General features: G+C 32.9%; 1 protein-coding gene across 1 annotated transcript in view; it reads left to right on the forward strand.

Moving 5' to 3' along the window:
- Window positions 1-13,664, forward strand: part of LOC143064767 (ATP-dependent RNA helicase DHX8-like) — a 35,399-nt gene that overhangs the window by 13,069 nt on the left and 8,666 nt on the right. Inside the window, exons 5-15 of the mRNA XM_076237849.1 lie at window positions 721-783; window positions 1,096-1,375; window positions 1,824-1,922; window positions 2,983-3,093; window positions 4,103-4,391; window positions 4,976-5,076; window positions 5,374-5,518; window positions 5,855-6,033; window positions 6,613-6,807; window positions 10,090-10,362; window positions 11,158-11,463. Coding sequence (XP_076093964.1) covers window positions 721-783; window positions 1,096-1,375; window positions 1,824-1,922; window positions 2,983-3,093; window positions 4,103-4,391; window positions 4,976-5,076; window positions 5,374-5,518; window positions 5,855-6,033; window positions 6,613-6,807; window positions 10,090-10,362; window positions 11,158-11,463 — 2,041 coding nt within the window. The remainder of the gene's footprint in view (window positions 1-720; window positions 784-1,095; window positions 1,376-1,823; window positions 1,923-2,982; window positions 3,094-4,102; window positions 4,392-4,975; window positions 5,077-5,373; window positions 5,519-5,854; window positions 6,034-6,612; window positions 6,808-10,089; window positions 10,363-11,157; window positions 11,464-13,664) is intronic.

The raw sequence follows: 13,664 nt of genomic DNA on the forward strand, positions 1-13,664 counted from the left end.
TGATAAAAAGAGAAAAGCTGATTATTTGTATGGAGAACTTGAATCTTTGATGAATAAACCTATCCTGATAAAAGGTAAAAACAGATAATATGTTGGGAGAACTTGATACTTGGATCAATAAACCTATTACAGGTACTACTGAAAGGTCAAAATAGATATAATTGGTATGATAATGATAAGTGTTGTTTAACTTTTCTATTACTAGTTATAAAAGGTTAAAAGTATAAAGAAGAGTGTAAATAGAAGTAAATTATTGCCAACAAAGATAAGTGTTTTGAGCACTGGATTTATGAAATAAGGTGCATTAACATGGTAAGAGAATCATACAAGTAACATAACTTGACACAAGAGAAGGTTCATATAGAAGAAAAAATTAAGAACAAAAACATACATTTTAAAGGTCAAAGATAATTTTTAATGCCGATGTAATGTATATGTGCTTTAAGGACTTAAGTAGAAAAATTACCAAGGAGTTGTTTTTGATGTCTGCTGGCAAAGTTTTGTCTTTAAGTTACCCTCAGATGGATTTGAATGTCCCATAGTTTACAACATTGAAATACAAGTAACAGATTATTCTAAGAATTTGATAAAAATATGACCCATAGAGAAATATTTTTAAGATTAAAATTGTGAACAAAATAATTAAGGTTCAAATTAACCTTTTTTCCAAATATGACCATACCATTTATGATGTTTAAAACATTTTGTATTGTTTTATAGAGTTGAGAAAGATAGAGAAAGAAGAAGAGACAGAAGCAAAAGTAGAGAACGAGATAAAAAGAAGTAAGATATTTATACATAATTTATCACATATATAACTATGAACTTTATTTATAAGACCTTTTTTTGTTTCAGTAAAAAAATATCTCAGATAAGAATTGACTTTCTAAAAGATTTTAAGTAGACATGATGAAGATCATTAGATTAGAAAAATAGCAATAAATGAAGAATAAAAGTATCATGTCAGTGCTACTATTTTAATTTTCAGTTCATTAACTAACTTTTTCTTCTTAAATGTATATTATAGTTTGATAATGGAATAAATGTCAAGATATAACCAAACTTGATTCAGCATGATTTATGATTTTTTTTCAGAAAAAAGAAAAAGTCTAGAAGTAGATCTCGTGAAAGAAATCGTAACAGAAGTAGGTCACCATACAAAAAACATCAAAGAAACAGATCAGACAGCCGTGATAGGAAACGCCACAGAGATAGATCAGACAGCCGTGATAGGAAACGCCAGAGAGATAGATCAGACAGTCCTGACAGGAAGTATAGAAGAAGGTCAAGATCAAGAAGTAGAGACAGAATTAAAGATAGAAAAGACAGAAAAATGAAGCATGAAGAGTTACCACTGGAACCTGTTGCTGGAATGGTAGGTTTAATGATTATACAATGTAGAACTTTTAACATTATGTACATTTTGGGGCTTATTTGTACAAATAAATTGATCAAGAATACGGTAAAAATGCATTGTATCATAATTATTTTGTATCTACAACTTCTTCTAAACCTGTTATTAGATTTTATTGAACTCAACCATATGATGCTATTGTTCACCTCTATTTTAGTTTATAAATCAGATTATTGTTGGGTTTCCTGAACCATGACATCCAAGAAAGACACTGGAAATCCTATCCATTTTGGTGCGCACTCTTGTATGTATTCTGATCTTGAAAATGAATAAGAAATGATCTTCTTATTTCCATTGAATTCGTTCCTTATTTTTAGAGCACAGCTCAGCTACTACAATGCCCTATTGTATGAAAATTTCTATAAAGTATTAAAAATTAATAGTATTAAACATATTTATTCTTACTTAGATATTTGATGGAAGAGTGACTACACTGATGCAGTTTGGATGTTTTGTTCAATTAGAAGGACTAAGAAAGCGGGTTGAGGGACTTGTACATATTTCACAGGTTAGTTTGAAGTGTATACATTTTTTATTTAAAGGTGAATGAATGTACACTCTTATATATATTATAACCTTTACAGTAATATCATCAGACCTAGATAAATCATTTTGTAGGTAATTACCTAAAGAGAACATTAGTTTGAGGAAATAAATGTGTTTGCAATTAGATCAAACTTAATGTATGTGCATGTCCCAAGGCAGGAGCCTGTAATTCAGTGGTTGTCGTTTGTTTATGTGTTACATGTCTGTTTTTCGTTCAATTTTTGTACACAATTAAGGCTGTTAGTTTTTTTCTTGTTTGAATTGTTTACATTGTCATTTCAGGGCCTTTAATAACTGACTATGCAGTATGGGCTTTGCTCATTGTTGAAAGCCGTACAGTGACCTATAGTTGTTAATTTCTGTGTCATTTTGGTCTCTTGTTGAGAGTTGTCTCATTTGCAATCATACCACATCGTCTTTTTTTTTTTATTATTTTATATTAAATCAGTTATGCAGTAGCAGTTTAAAGTTTAACAAAAGTAAAAGTGAAAAAGCTATCACAGATTCCCCAATGTACCATACTTTTATCATCTTTCAGAGAAACATGTACCATAATTAGTTAAAAGTCATTTTTTGGTCTGCAGCAAAACTTGGATAAGTTTGGAACATCCATTCTAAAGAATTTATATATATATTCAAAAACCAAAAATGTTATGTGGAAGAAAACACTAGATTCAATGTATTGAGTAATGATAAATGTTCATGCAATAAAAAATACTACACTTGCTATCAATTCCTACCCTATTTAAACTGTCCTAGATTTTTGATTTTTTTAATCAATGTGTTGTTTATTTTATCTCAGTACTTCTTTGTTCAAAATTTACCAGTTTTCTTGCTTTCCTTTGATATACTGAAGTTTGTGCAAAGCCATTTTTCTCCATTTTCAACAATAATATGATTTGAATATTTATCTGTTTCAAAAGAAAACAAATGCAGTGGTAGAATATATTTATACAGTTTGACTTTAGTAGTAACAGCTAGATCATCCTATTGACGGTAAACATATTCAATTTTTTTTGTAGTTGAGGAGAGAAGGCAGAGTATCCCAGGTCGGTGATGTAGTATCTAAAGGTCAAAAGGTCAAGGTTAAAGTATTGTCTTACACTGGGAATAAAACTAGTCTTTCTATGAAGGTAAGTCCAAAATTTTAAATTCTTTAGCCTTGGAGCTAATTTCTAAACAACTGTTGAAAGTTATTTATAAATTATTTACTCCTTTATGTACAAGGATGGCAAACACGTAGTGACAACAGAATGCATATCTATACTATTTTGTGTGTCACTTCTCTTCCTTCCACAAATAAATCAATTATCTTGCCCCTGTGGCCTATAGGTACCACACATGGTGGCATTTGTCATCCATTCTTATGATTATTCAGTTTTCGTTATTTTAGGAGAAAAACTTTTAAAAAAAAAGCGTCAGGATCTTGTTTCTGTTATCAGACGGACTTTTAAGTCATAAACAAGACTTCGGTTAAAACTGTTTTCAAATTTCATTTTGGCAGGACAATTATTTTCACGGTTTTCTGTGTACTATGATCATACAAATACAATAAATAAAATGTATTTGCTATTTACTATCAATTCCAAGTTCACTATCCACGTTGGTCGTTGACTTGGTCACTGATATATTATATAAAGAGTCTCTATGTATACTTTATCAGTGACTACCATGGATAGAAGACTAGGAATTGATCATAGCAAATACACTTTATTTTTAGTATATCATGTATGTTCAAGGTATACAGAAAAACAGAAAACAAGCAATAACGGACTTTGGTAAAAGGGGGAGGGGAAAAACAAAATTGTCCTGTCAAAACAGCACCTGCAGACAAAGACTTTTGATACCTTTCCAGAAATTAGCCATTCACAAGATATTTTACGAAAATTCATCCTACAACAGTTTACATACTTTCAACCACGCAATAAATACCCGCGATTTCTCTGGTGTGTCCTGGTATGTTTTAAAATAAGAGATATTCAATATGAAGTGATTAGACATATATTTGAACACTTAGGTTATAATAGAAAGTCACCCTGGCATATTCTCTTCATAAATACAATGTTTTGCTTTATTCATTTGTGTGTGACTGTGTGTGTGTGTTATTTACATTCATTTTATACCTTTTTAAATCATTATCAGGATGTAGACCAAGAGACTGGAGAAGATATTAACCCCAGTCAGACAAGGTCATTAACTGGTGGAGAGGTCAGAGATGAAACAGAGGCTCGTAATCCTGATCGTCCAACAGTACAGGCATTACTTGACATGCCTGACCTTGATGAGGTCAAAGATGTGAAAAAAGGTCGTAGAATGACATCCCCTGAGAGATGGGAGATTAATCGTATGATAGCAGCCAATGTGATAGATAAATCTGAATATCCAGACTTTGATGAAGAGACAGGATTATTACCAAAAGAAGATGATTCAGGTTTGTGTATATATCATATGAAGTTAGTACAAATGTATACTGAAGTTGGTTAAAAATATTTTAGAATTTTCTGAATGTATTCATATTGAATAATTTTGTTTTTTGTTCTAAAAATTGTTTCTGCACCAAAGTAGAATTATATCTGTATGATATTATATTGCTCTTGCAGACTTGGGTAACACAATATATAGTGTGCCAATGTTAATGTAATGGTCACATACACAGTCTTTTTAATTGATGAATAAGGAAACAACAATGTGTGGTATATACACACAAAACAGTAACCCATCAACAAAAAAATCAAAAAAACTGTTTACTTTATAAAGATATACTTCTTCATTGTGTGATTCAATCTCACAACCTCTTTGTTGAAACAATAGTTTGACTACTAAGACCATTCGACATCAGAGGCCCTTCCACTATTCCAGTTGTATCAGAGGCCCTTCCCCTATTCCAGTTGTATAAGTCTTAAAAACTTATAAGCAGTTAAGGGTTGGAACTTAAAGCATAGGATTTTAATAAGGAAATATTAAATACACTACTTGTTACATCATGGTTAAACCTCTGTTGATTTTATTTTGCAGATGAAGATGTTGAAATAGAAATGGTTGAAGAAGAGGCTCCATTTTTAACAGGTGTTGGAGGTAGAGGAGGATTAGATCTTAGTCCTGTAAAAATTGTTAAGGTATAAAATCTATCATACTTACTACTATGTAAATGGTTTTAAAATATTTTCCTATTTCTCCTCAAATTGTGATTTTGATACTGTCGCACTTGCATATAGACGATGAACCCTGTCATTCACACAAAGCATCAGATTGTGTGAAAAATAAATAAAAGTTGTTATTTTTTGAGTCCTGTAGATTATGAATATGTAATGATACCTACCTTTGGATATGTTATGTAGAATAGGCTCAATGATGCTTGTGTTGTGTTGATCTAAACCTAACCATTATTCATTCAAATTGGTCTTTTTTGGCAGAATCCTGATGGTTCATTATCTCAAGCTGCTATGATGCAGAATGCCTTACAGAAAGAAAGACGTGAAGTCAAACAGATTCAAAGAGAGGCTGAGATGGAGGTTCCAGCAGGGTTAAATAATAACTGGACAGATCCTATGCCTGACAGTATGTATTGTACTCTTTAAACCTTAATGCATTGGCAAAACTCTGTAAATTTTACCCTGGTACTGTATGAAAAAAAAGGTCAATAAATTATAATCAAGTTTGGAAGCTCTTTGGGTCAATTGCTGGTTCTAACCACTGCTTTGAATATTGCTATTTGCTGCTCTTCTGCTATGCGCACAGAAGTTAAAAGCACATTCTGTGGCTCAAAGTCAGAAAACCGTTTCCTGTTTTACTGATTATGTACCTTGAGAACTAACACATTAAAAATCTTGTTCAGCTTGTTGGTCTTGAACCAAGGAGGGTTCATATTCATATCAAACCATGGTTTTATTACAGGTAGTAGACAGCTGGCAGCAAATATTAGAGGTGTTGGAATGACTCCACAAGACCTCCCAGAATGGAAGAAACATATTGCTGGAGGAAAAAAGGCATCATATGGAAGGAAAGAGAAGAAATCATTGTTAGAACAAAGACAAAGTTTACCTATATATAAACTAAAAGATGAACTATTGAAGGTTGGTCAGGATGTTATAGGGTGTTATTTCCCCTGCATTTTGCCATTATTTTTCTCTTGTCAAACTTTCTTTGAAATCATGGCAATTGTTGTGCTACTTTACTGTTTTATATACTGTTAAAGCACTTGACACATAGAATATGAAGTAACTCTTCAAATGCTCCTGCATCAACATTGACTTTATGTGCACACTTTATACTCATTTGTAAAGGGTGACTCAACACTTTTTGAATTTCATTTTCTTTTTCGCTAAAAAAAACCCTTAACCATTGATATTTTTTGCTAAATAACTAGCTGAAATTAAAGAATAATTGTTTAGTTTTAGGGTAATTACCTTTTTATTGCTTTGCACTCACCTAGGATTAGTACATGATTGATAAAAACAATTTAATGCATAAAATATAGCCATTTTCATCCTATTTTTGTTGTATGAATGGTAAAACAATTTTAATTTCAATTGTCTAAAGTAATAAGAATATCTTTTAATAAACCATAATTTTAATTTCCAAATGATATCTATCTAGAAATACATGTATTACAGGCAAAAAGATAATTTATGTATCATTTGTACTAATTTCAGGCGGTAAATGATAATCAGGTATTGATTGTAATTGGGGAGACAGGATCAGGAAAAACTACTCAGATTACACAATATCTCGCTGAGTCAGGATACACAACGAAAGGCAAGATTGGATGTACACAGCCTCGTCGTGTGGCAGCCATGTCTGTTGCTAAGAGAGTTTCAGAAGAATTTGGTTGCAGGCTTGGTCAAGAGGTATGTTTAATATTTGTATTGCAAGTTAAGATTTCATTCCTTTCAAACTTTTCAACAGAAGTAAATATGACAGATCTATATTTTACACACTAGTAATTTCTATAACTTCATAGGATTTTTAGTTTTACAACATTATTAACTTCTGAAACTACTTGTCCAAGGATTTGAAACTTGGTATTATACCCCCGTTTTACCTCTATCTGTCTGTCAATTTGTCTAATAAGTATTTTTTTGTCTCATTTCTCATGACTATGTCATAAGGATTTCTGAAATTTAGTTTCAAGGTTTATATGAGTCAGCTATACCTTGTGCTGTGTTTTTAGATTCATCAAGCAACATCTTCCTGTTTATCAAAATATTTTGGCAGGTGTTACATCAGTGAACAGTAGCTCACAGATTCACTTGTTTGTATTGTTTTTATACGACCGCAAAAATTAAAAAAAATTTGGTCATATATTGGTATCACTTGGTTGTCGTCGTCAGCTTCATCTGAAGACAGATGGTTTCCAGATAATAACTTTTGAATAAGTATATAGAAATCAATAAAATTTTGACACAAGGTTTATAACCACTAAAGGAAGGTTGGGTTTGATTTTTGTTTTGATCCCAACAGTTTAGGAATAAGGGGCCAAAATTAAACTTGGTTTTTTTTGATACGCGGAATCTAACCATGTACTGTAAAAAGGAAAATTTTTGCGGCAGTTTTATTTTTGCTATTTTCGCGGTAAGGATTGAAACGCCAAAATAAAACGACTGCAAATATTTCAAGGAAATCTGAACACGAATATAAAGACCATACATGAATGCATGACAGTATGGTATGTAGATGGCTAATTTAAAACATTGGTTTTACAAACGACAGATCTATACTGCAAAACATAACTTAATTTTTAAAAGAAAGTCTGTGTAAGATATCAAAACTTTATCTCATAATAGTTCAATTAATCCAAGTGGACATTACAGATATTGCTAAATAAACAACTATTGTTACAGTTCTGTAAATGACACCTGTCAATCAGTTCTAAAAGGTTCACTCATTCTTAATTAGGTCATTCCTCTTTGTTTAATGTGATTGTGTTTTTACAAGCAAACAAGACGGTGTGTTCCCATTTCGCCTTAGTTGTGAATTCCAGGTAAAAAAGGTTAAAAAAATACTAAGGCGATATGGGATTTGAACTAAGGCGAAATGTGAAGGCATATACCCACAACCAACCTGCATAGAACAACCACAAGACAGAAGGACGGAGGACAAACAATCACTTAGAGGGCTGACATAACAAGCTGAAAATGGGAAATTTATCACCCAGGGCCTTAGGATAGTCAGGGACTGTAATTTACAAAATAGTTAACATTCTCTGTCTACATGTTTTGTTGCAATTATAATTTGTTATTTCTTGTTTACACCAACAAGCTGTAAATCTTAAGATAATACAATTTATTATCTAAAATTGTGCTTGTATTTCAATGCAGATTCAGAAATTAAATATATGTTATGAATGTATGATACTAGTATTTGTCTTTATTCTATTCATTGAAATATGAAATATTCCGTACAGATTTGTCATCTCTTATAAGAAACAACAAGACTTTATTTTATTTACAAAATATATCACATAAGTGAAAAAAAATACAATATAATGGCAGATTTTTACATTAAAATAACAAATATTAAATAATTGTAATACAAACAAAAAATAACTTAATTATATTGTTTACACAAGTTCCCATTTCGCCTTAGTTAATTATCTTTACCTGAAAATTTGTACTAAGGCAAAATGGGATTAATTTTATATAAAGATTTTGACAGCTAAGGCGAAATGAGAATAAACCAACAAGACTAATAGTTTAAAATGTGAACCGACACAAAGGAATTTTTTATCAATTGATTTAAATACATTTATTTACACTATACAGTTTCCAAATCATTGATGGAAAACTTGTATAGTCCACCGACCGGGACAACACAAATTTAAAACAGCGCAAACCTAGATGTTGTCGGTAAATCGAATATAAAAGACGGTGCAAAAATTTCTGTGTCCTTACTTTACACCAACTGTTCAGGGATCAAGCTGCCCCCTGGGGAGCATTTTATTTGAATTAGGGTGCATCATCTGAAGAATACTATTCCATTCCTGAGCTAATAATAAATTATTTAATCTGTTTATTGTATTGAAGGTAGGTTACACCATCAGTTTTGAGGACTGTACGAGCCCAAAGACAAAGATAAAATGCATCATCTGTATGAAGAACCTTTCCTTTCCTGAGCTAATTATAAATCGTTTAATTTTTTTATTGTAGGTAGGTTACACCATCCGTTTTGAGGACTGTACGAGCCCAGAGACAAAGATAAAATGCATCATCTGTATGAAGAACCTTTCCTTTCCTGAGCTAATAATAAATCGGTTAATTTGTTTATTGTAGGTAGGTTACACCATCCGTTTCGAGGACTGTACGAGCCCAAAGACAAAGATAAAATACATCATCTGTATGAAGAACCTTTCCTTTCCTGAGCTAATAATAAATCGGTTAATTTGTTTATTGTAGGTAGGTTACACCATACGTTTTGAGGACTGTACGAGCCCAGAGACAAAGATAAAATGCATCATCTGTATGAAGAACCTTTCCTTTCCTGAGCTAATAATAAATCGTTTAATTTGTTTGTTGTAGGTAGGTTACACCATCAGTTTTGAGGACTGTACGAGCCCAGAGACAAAGATAAAATGCATCATCTGTATGAAGAACCTTTCCTTTCCTGAGCTAATAATAAATCGTTTAATTTGTTTGTTGTAGGTAGGTTACACCATACGTTTTGAGGACTGTACGAGCCCAGAGACAAAGATAAAATGCATCATCTGTATGAAGAACCTTTCCTTTCCTGAGCTAATAATAAATCGTTTAATTTGTTTGTTGTAGGTAGGTTACACCATACGTTTTGAGGACTGTACGAGCCCAGAGACAAAGATAAAATGCATCATCTGTATGAAGAACCTTTCCTTTCCTGAGCTAATAATAAATCGTTTAATTTGTTTGTTGTAGGTAGGTTACACCATCCGTTTTGAGGACTGTACGAGCCCAGAGACAAAGATAAAATGCATCATCTGTATGAAGAACCTTTCCTTTCCTGAGCTAATAATAAATCGTTTAATTTGTTTGTTGTAGGTAGGTTACACCATCCGTTTTGAGGACTGTACGAGCCCAGAGACAAAGATAAAATACATCATCTGTATGAAGAACCTTTCCTTTCCTGAGCTAATAATTAATCGTTTAATCTGTTTATTGTAGGTAGGTTATACCATACGTTTTGAGGACTGTACGAGCCCAGAGACAAAGATAAAATACATGACAGATGGTATGATGTTAAGAGAATGTCTGATTGACCCAGATCTGTCTCAGTATGCCATCATCATGTTAGACGAGGCTCATGAGAGGACCATTCATACAGATGTACTGTTTGGACTATTGAAGGAAGCTGTGAAGAAAAGGACTGGCATGAAATTGATAGTAACATCAGCCACACTTGATGCTGTTAAATTTTCATCTTACTTTTTTGAAGCTGTAAGTTAATTCAAGTTGTTTAATTTAATTATATGCATTAAACTTTTAAAAAAAAAAAAAAAAAAGCTAGCAAATAGCAACACAATTTTAGGCCAAATCTTGATCAACACAAAAATTTTAAATTATCTTAGAAAGTGTCACAAAGTAAGCAGAATTTGTTTACATTGAACTCTTATGTATTTTTTTAACATTCAAAGTCCAATTGCCTTTGTCTTATCCCCAATAGAAAATAAACATCAGTTAAGTTTTGACATATTCCCTTATCTCTTACAACCAGGAATGTTGAAAGGCTTTATATATGTTTTGCTTTTAATGAATGTGGACCTTAACTGAGATTACTTAGCACCTAGGCATTATTCTTGATAAAAATCAGTTCTTGGTTTGATTATGTACATTTTTGCAATTACATTTTTATTTGAAAGTTTATTTATTATTTTATTGATGTAGTGACAATGACAATATAAACAAATTCAGAGGTTATTTTTCTGGTCATCCTTCAACATAAACACACCATTACAATTCTAGTAGATGTTTCATATACAAAGAGTGCTTAGACAGGTTATATTGATGTCTTATTTTTCTCTCTCTGCAGCCTATTTTTACCATACCTGGTAGAACTTATCCTGTAGAAGTATTGTACACTAATTGGTCTTAGACAGGTTATATTGATGTCTTATTTTTTTCTCTCTGCAGCCTATTTTTACCATACCTGGTAGAACTTATCTTGTAGAAGTGTTGTACACTAATTGGTCTTAGACAGGTTATATAGATGTCTTATTTTTTTTCTCTCTGCAGCCTATTTTTACCATACCTGGTAGAACTTATCCTGTAGAAGTGTTGTACACTAAAGAGGCAGAAACAGATTATTTAGATGCATCCTTGATCACAGTGATGCAAATTCACCTAATGGAGCCCCCAGGAGATGTCTTATTGTTCTTGACTGGTCAGGAAGAAATTGATACAGCTTGTGAAATATTATATGAGAGAATGAAAGCGCTTGGTCCTGAGGTACCTGACCTGATTATATTACCTGTGTACAGTGCACTGCCCAGTGAAATGCAAACTAGGATTTTTGAACCTGCTCCCCCTGGTTCCAGAAAGGTAAATACATAGAGTACTGTCGGGTATTTTCGACCAGAGGCAGTTTTCGACCACCGAACATTTCGGGAGCGATTTCATGCACGCGAGGCGTTGTTTCCGCATCCTTTCCGCGTGCAGATCTGCAGAACTAAATATTTGTCATGGAAGGTTAGGTTAGCTGCAATTCACGGAAAGAAGTAGTAAGTTATATAATTTGTAGCGGTTGTCGTGGAAAATCTCGCCATGATAAAAACAAGTATTACGTCATGTGTTAAAAAATATCTGTCTTTCAACAAATGATTTCAGTGAAAAACACCTACTGTTCAAGCATGAAAACCTAATGACACTGTTCGCTAAATTCCTGGGAATAAAAATGAACACATAAATGAATAAATCAGACGCATTTTAAAAAATATTTTGCCGATAATCAACTTATATCCCTTTCACCCGTATTTCGCCTATTTTCGACCAGTCTTGTATATTTTGTGTTACTATGGACGCTTTGTTTACGTTTTTCAAGGCTACAGTGACGTCACAATATGAATGACGTAACGAAATCGGGCACCTTGTATAGACAATGTCATAGTCAGAAGGACAATGTTATCGCAATTGGAATGTCGAATACACTGTGATTGTAATTTTTTTTACTAGCTGAAAATAAGAAAATCAAAACTTTATCTGAGCAACAAGATCAAAATGCAGTCTGCTTTTGAAGGATATTTTTTAGTCCAAACTTATTTTTTTTCCTCCGCGAAATCAAAGCAATTCGTCTACGTGTCAATAGAAAACCTGAAGACGTTTATAAAATAATCCCTAAAAGAGAGTGAACGGGAGGGGTTTGACAAGGGGTAGCAATCACCACTTCCCTTCTTTTAATATCAACTTGAGCTAACAATCCCTCCCCTTTACTCCCTGTTCTCATTCCCCTTAACCCGACCCCCTTATTTTACTCCCAGTTACTCCCGATTATCGCCTCCTTTATCCCAGGGACCCCATGTCCACCAACTCCTACCTGTTTTCTCTGTTGTGTTTGTTTTTCTCGAGTTGCACTTGGGTCACCTTCCAGGTTGTTAAAATTTAAATGTTTTTGTTCACTTTTTTAACTCTAAAAATGTACATGTATTAATATAATTAAGAAGGTGTGATATGAGTGCCAATGAGACAACTCTCCACATTGTTTGTTTATATTATATTAGTATTTTCGAAAGTGTGTAATCATATTTGTATTTAATTTAATACCTCAGTTGCTACAGGTTGGTTTTTTTTTCGGTCTGTTTTATTTGCTTCATCTTTGTCCCGTAACATTCCAAATATACTGTATATGATCATTTCCTTCATTTAACTTGTCTGGGAAATGCAAAATGACCGGGTTTACTAAATTTGTATGTACATGTGCATAAAATCGTATTGATACATGAAATAGATACATTTAAAAAGCGATAAAAACAGGATATCTTCAAGTATAAGTGATTTCCATTTAACCCCATTTCGTCTCGTTTAACATCCTTAACGCCTGGATTAAGTTTCAATGAAGTCATAAATTACATGTATCATCGCGTCGGCACAATTTCTTGTTTAAGCAGGTTTTTACCTCACCCTTTTCGGCTTTCAGATTTTCAAATACAATGGGGAAACGAAACAAGTACAGAAATTATGCTCTAGAGGATATCAAAAATGCAGTACAAATGGTTGAAAGTAAGGCAATGTCAATTCGATCCGCATCACGACAATACAATGTTCCAAAAACGACTATTATAGACAAACTTAATGGCAGATCTAATCTTCAAGCAAGATCAGGACCTAGTCCGGTATTATTTGATAGTGAGGAAGAAATGCTAGTCCGCTGGGTCATAGATATGGCAAAAATCGGCTATGGCCAAACAAGACAGCAACTTCTGTATACGGTGAAGACAATTTTGGATCATGACGGTAGGAAAACCCCATTTAAAGATAATTTGCCGGGTAAGGATTGGTTATATGCTTTCATGAAACGCCATCCTGAGATTTCTACTCGCACTCCACAGAAACTTGGTAAGGAACGCGCAGTTATATCTTGGCAAAAAATAAAATGGTGGTTTGAAGATTTTACAAAGTACCTAACGGAAAATTATGAAGAGGGAATAAATATATTGAAAGATGCTTCCCGCATATATAACGCAGATGAAAGTGGTTTTCCGCAAGATCCAAAATCTGGTAAAATTTTGGCTGCTAAAGGCAGTAAG

This window comes from Mytilus galloprovincialis, chromosome 2 (genome assembly GCF_965363235.1).
Source record: "Mytilus galloprovincialis chromosome 2, xbMytGall1.hap1.1, whole genome shotgun sequence".
Lineage (NCBI taxonomy): Eukaryota > Metazoa > Mollusca > Bivalvia > Mytilida > Mytilidae > Mytilus > Mytilus galloprovincialis.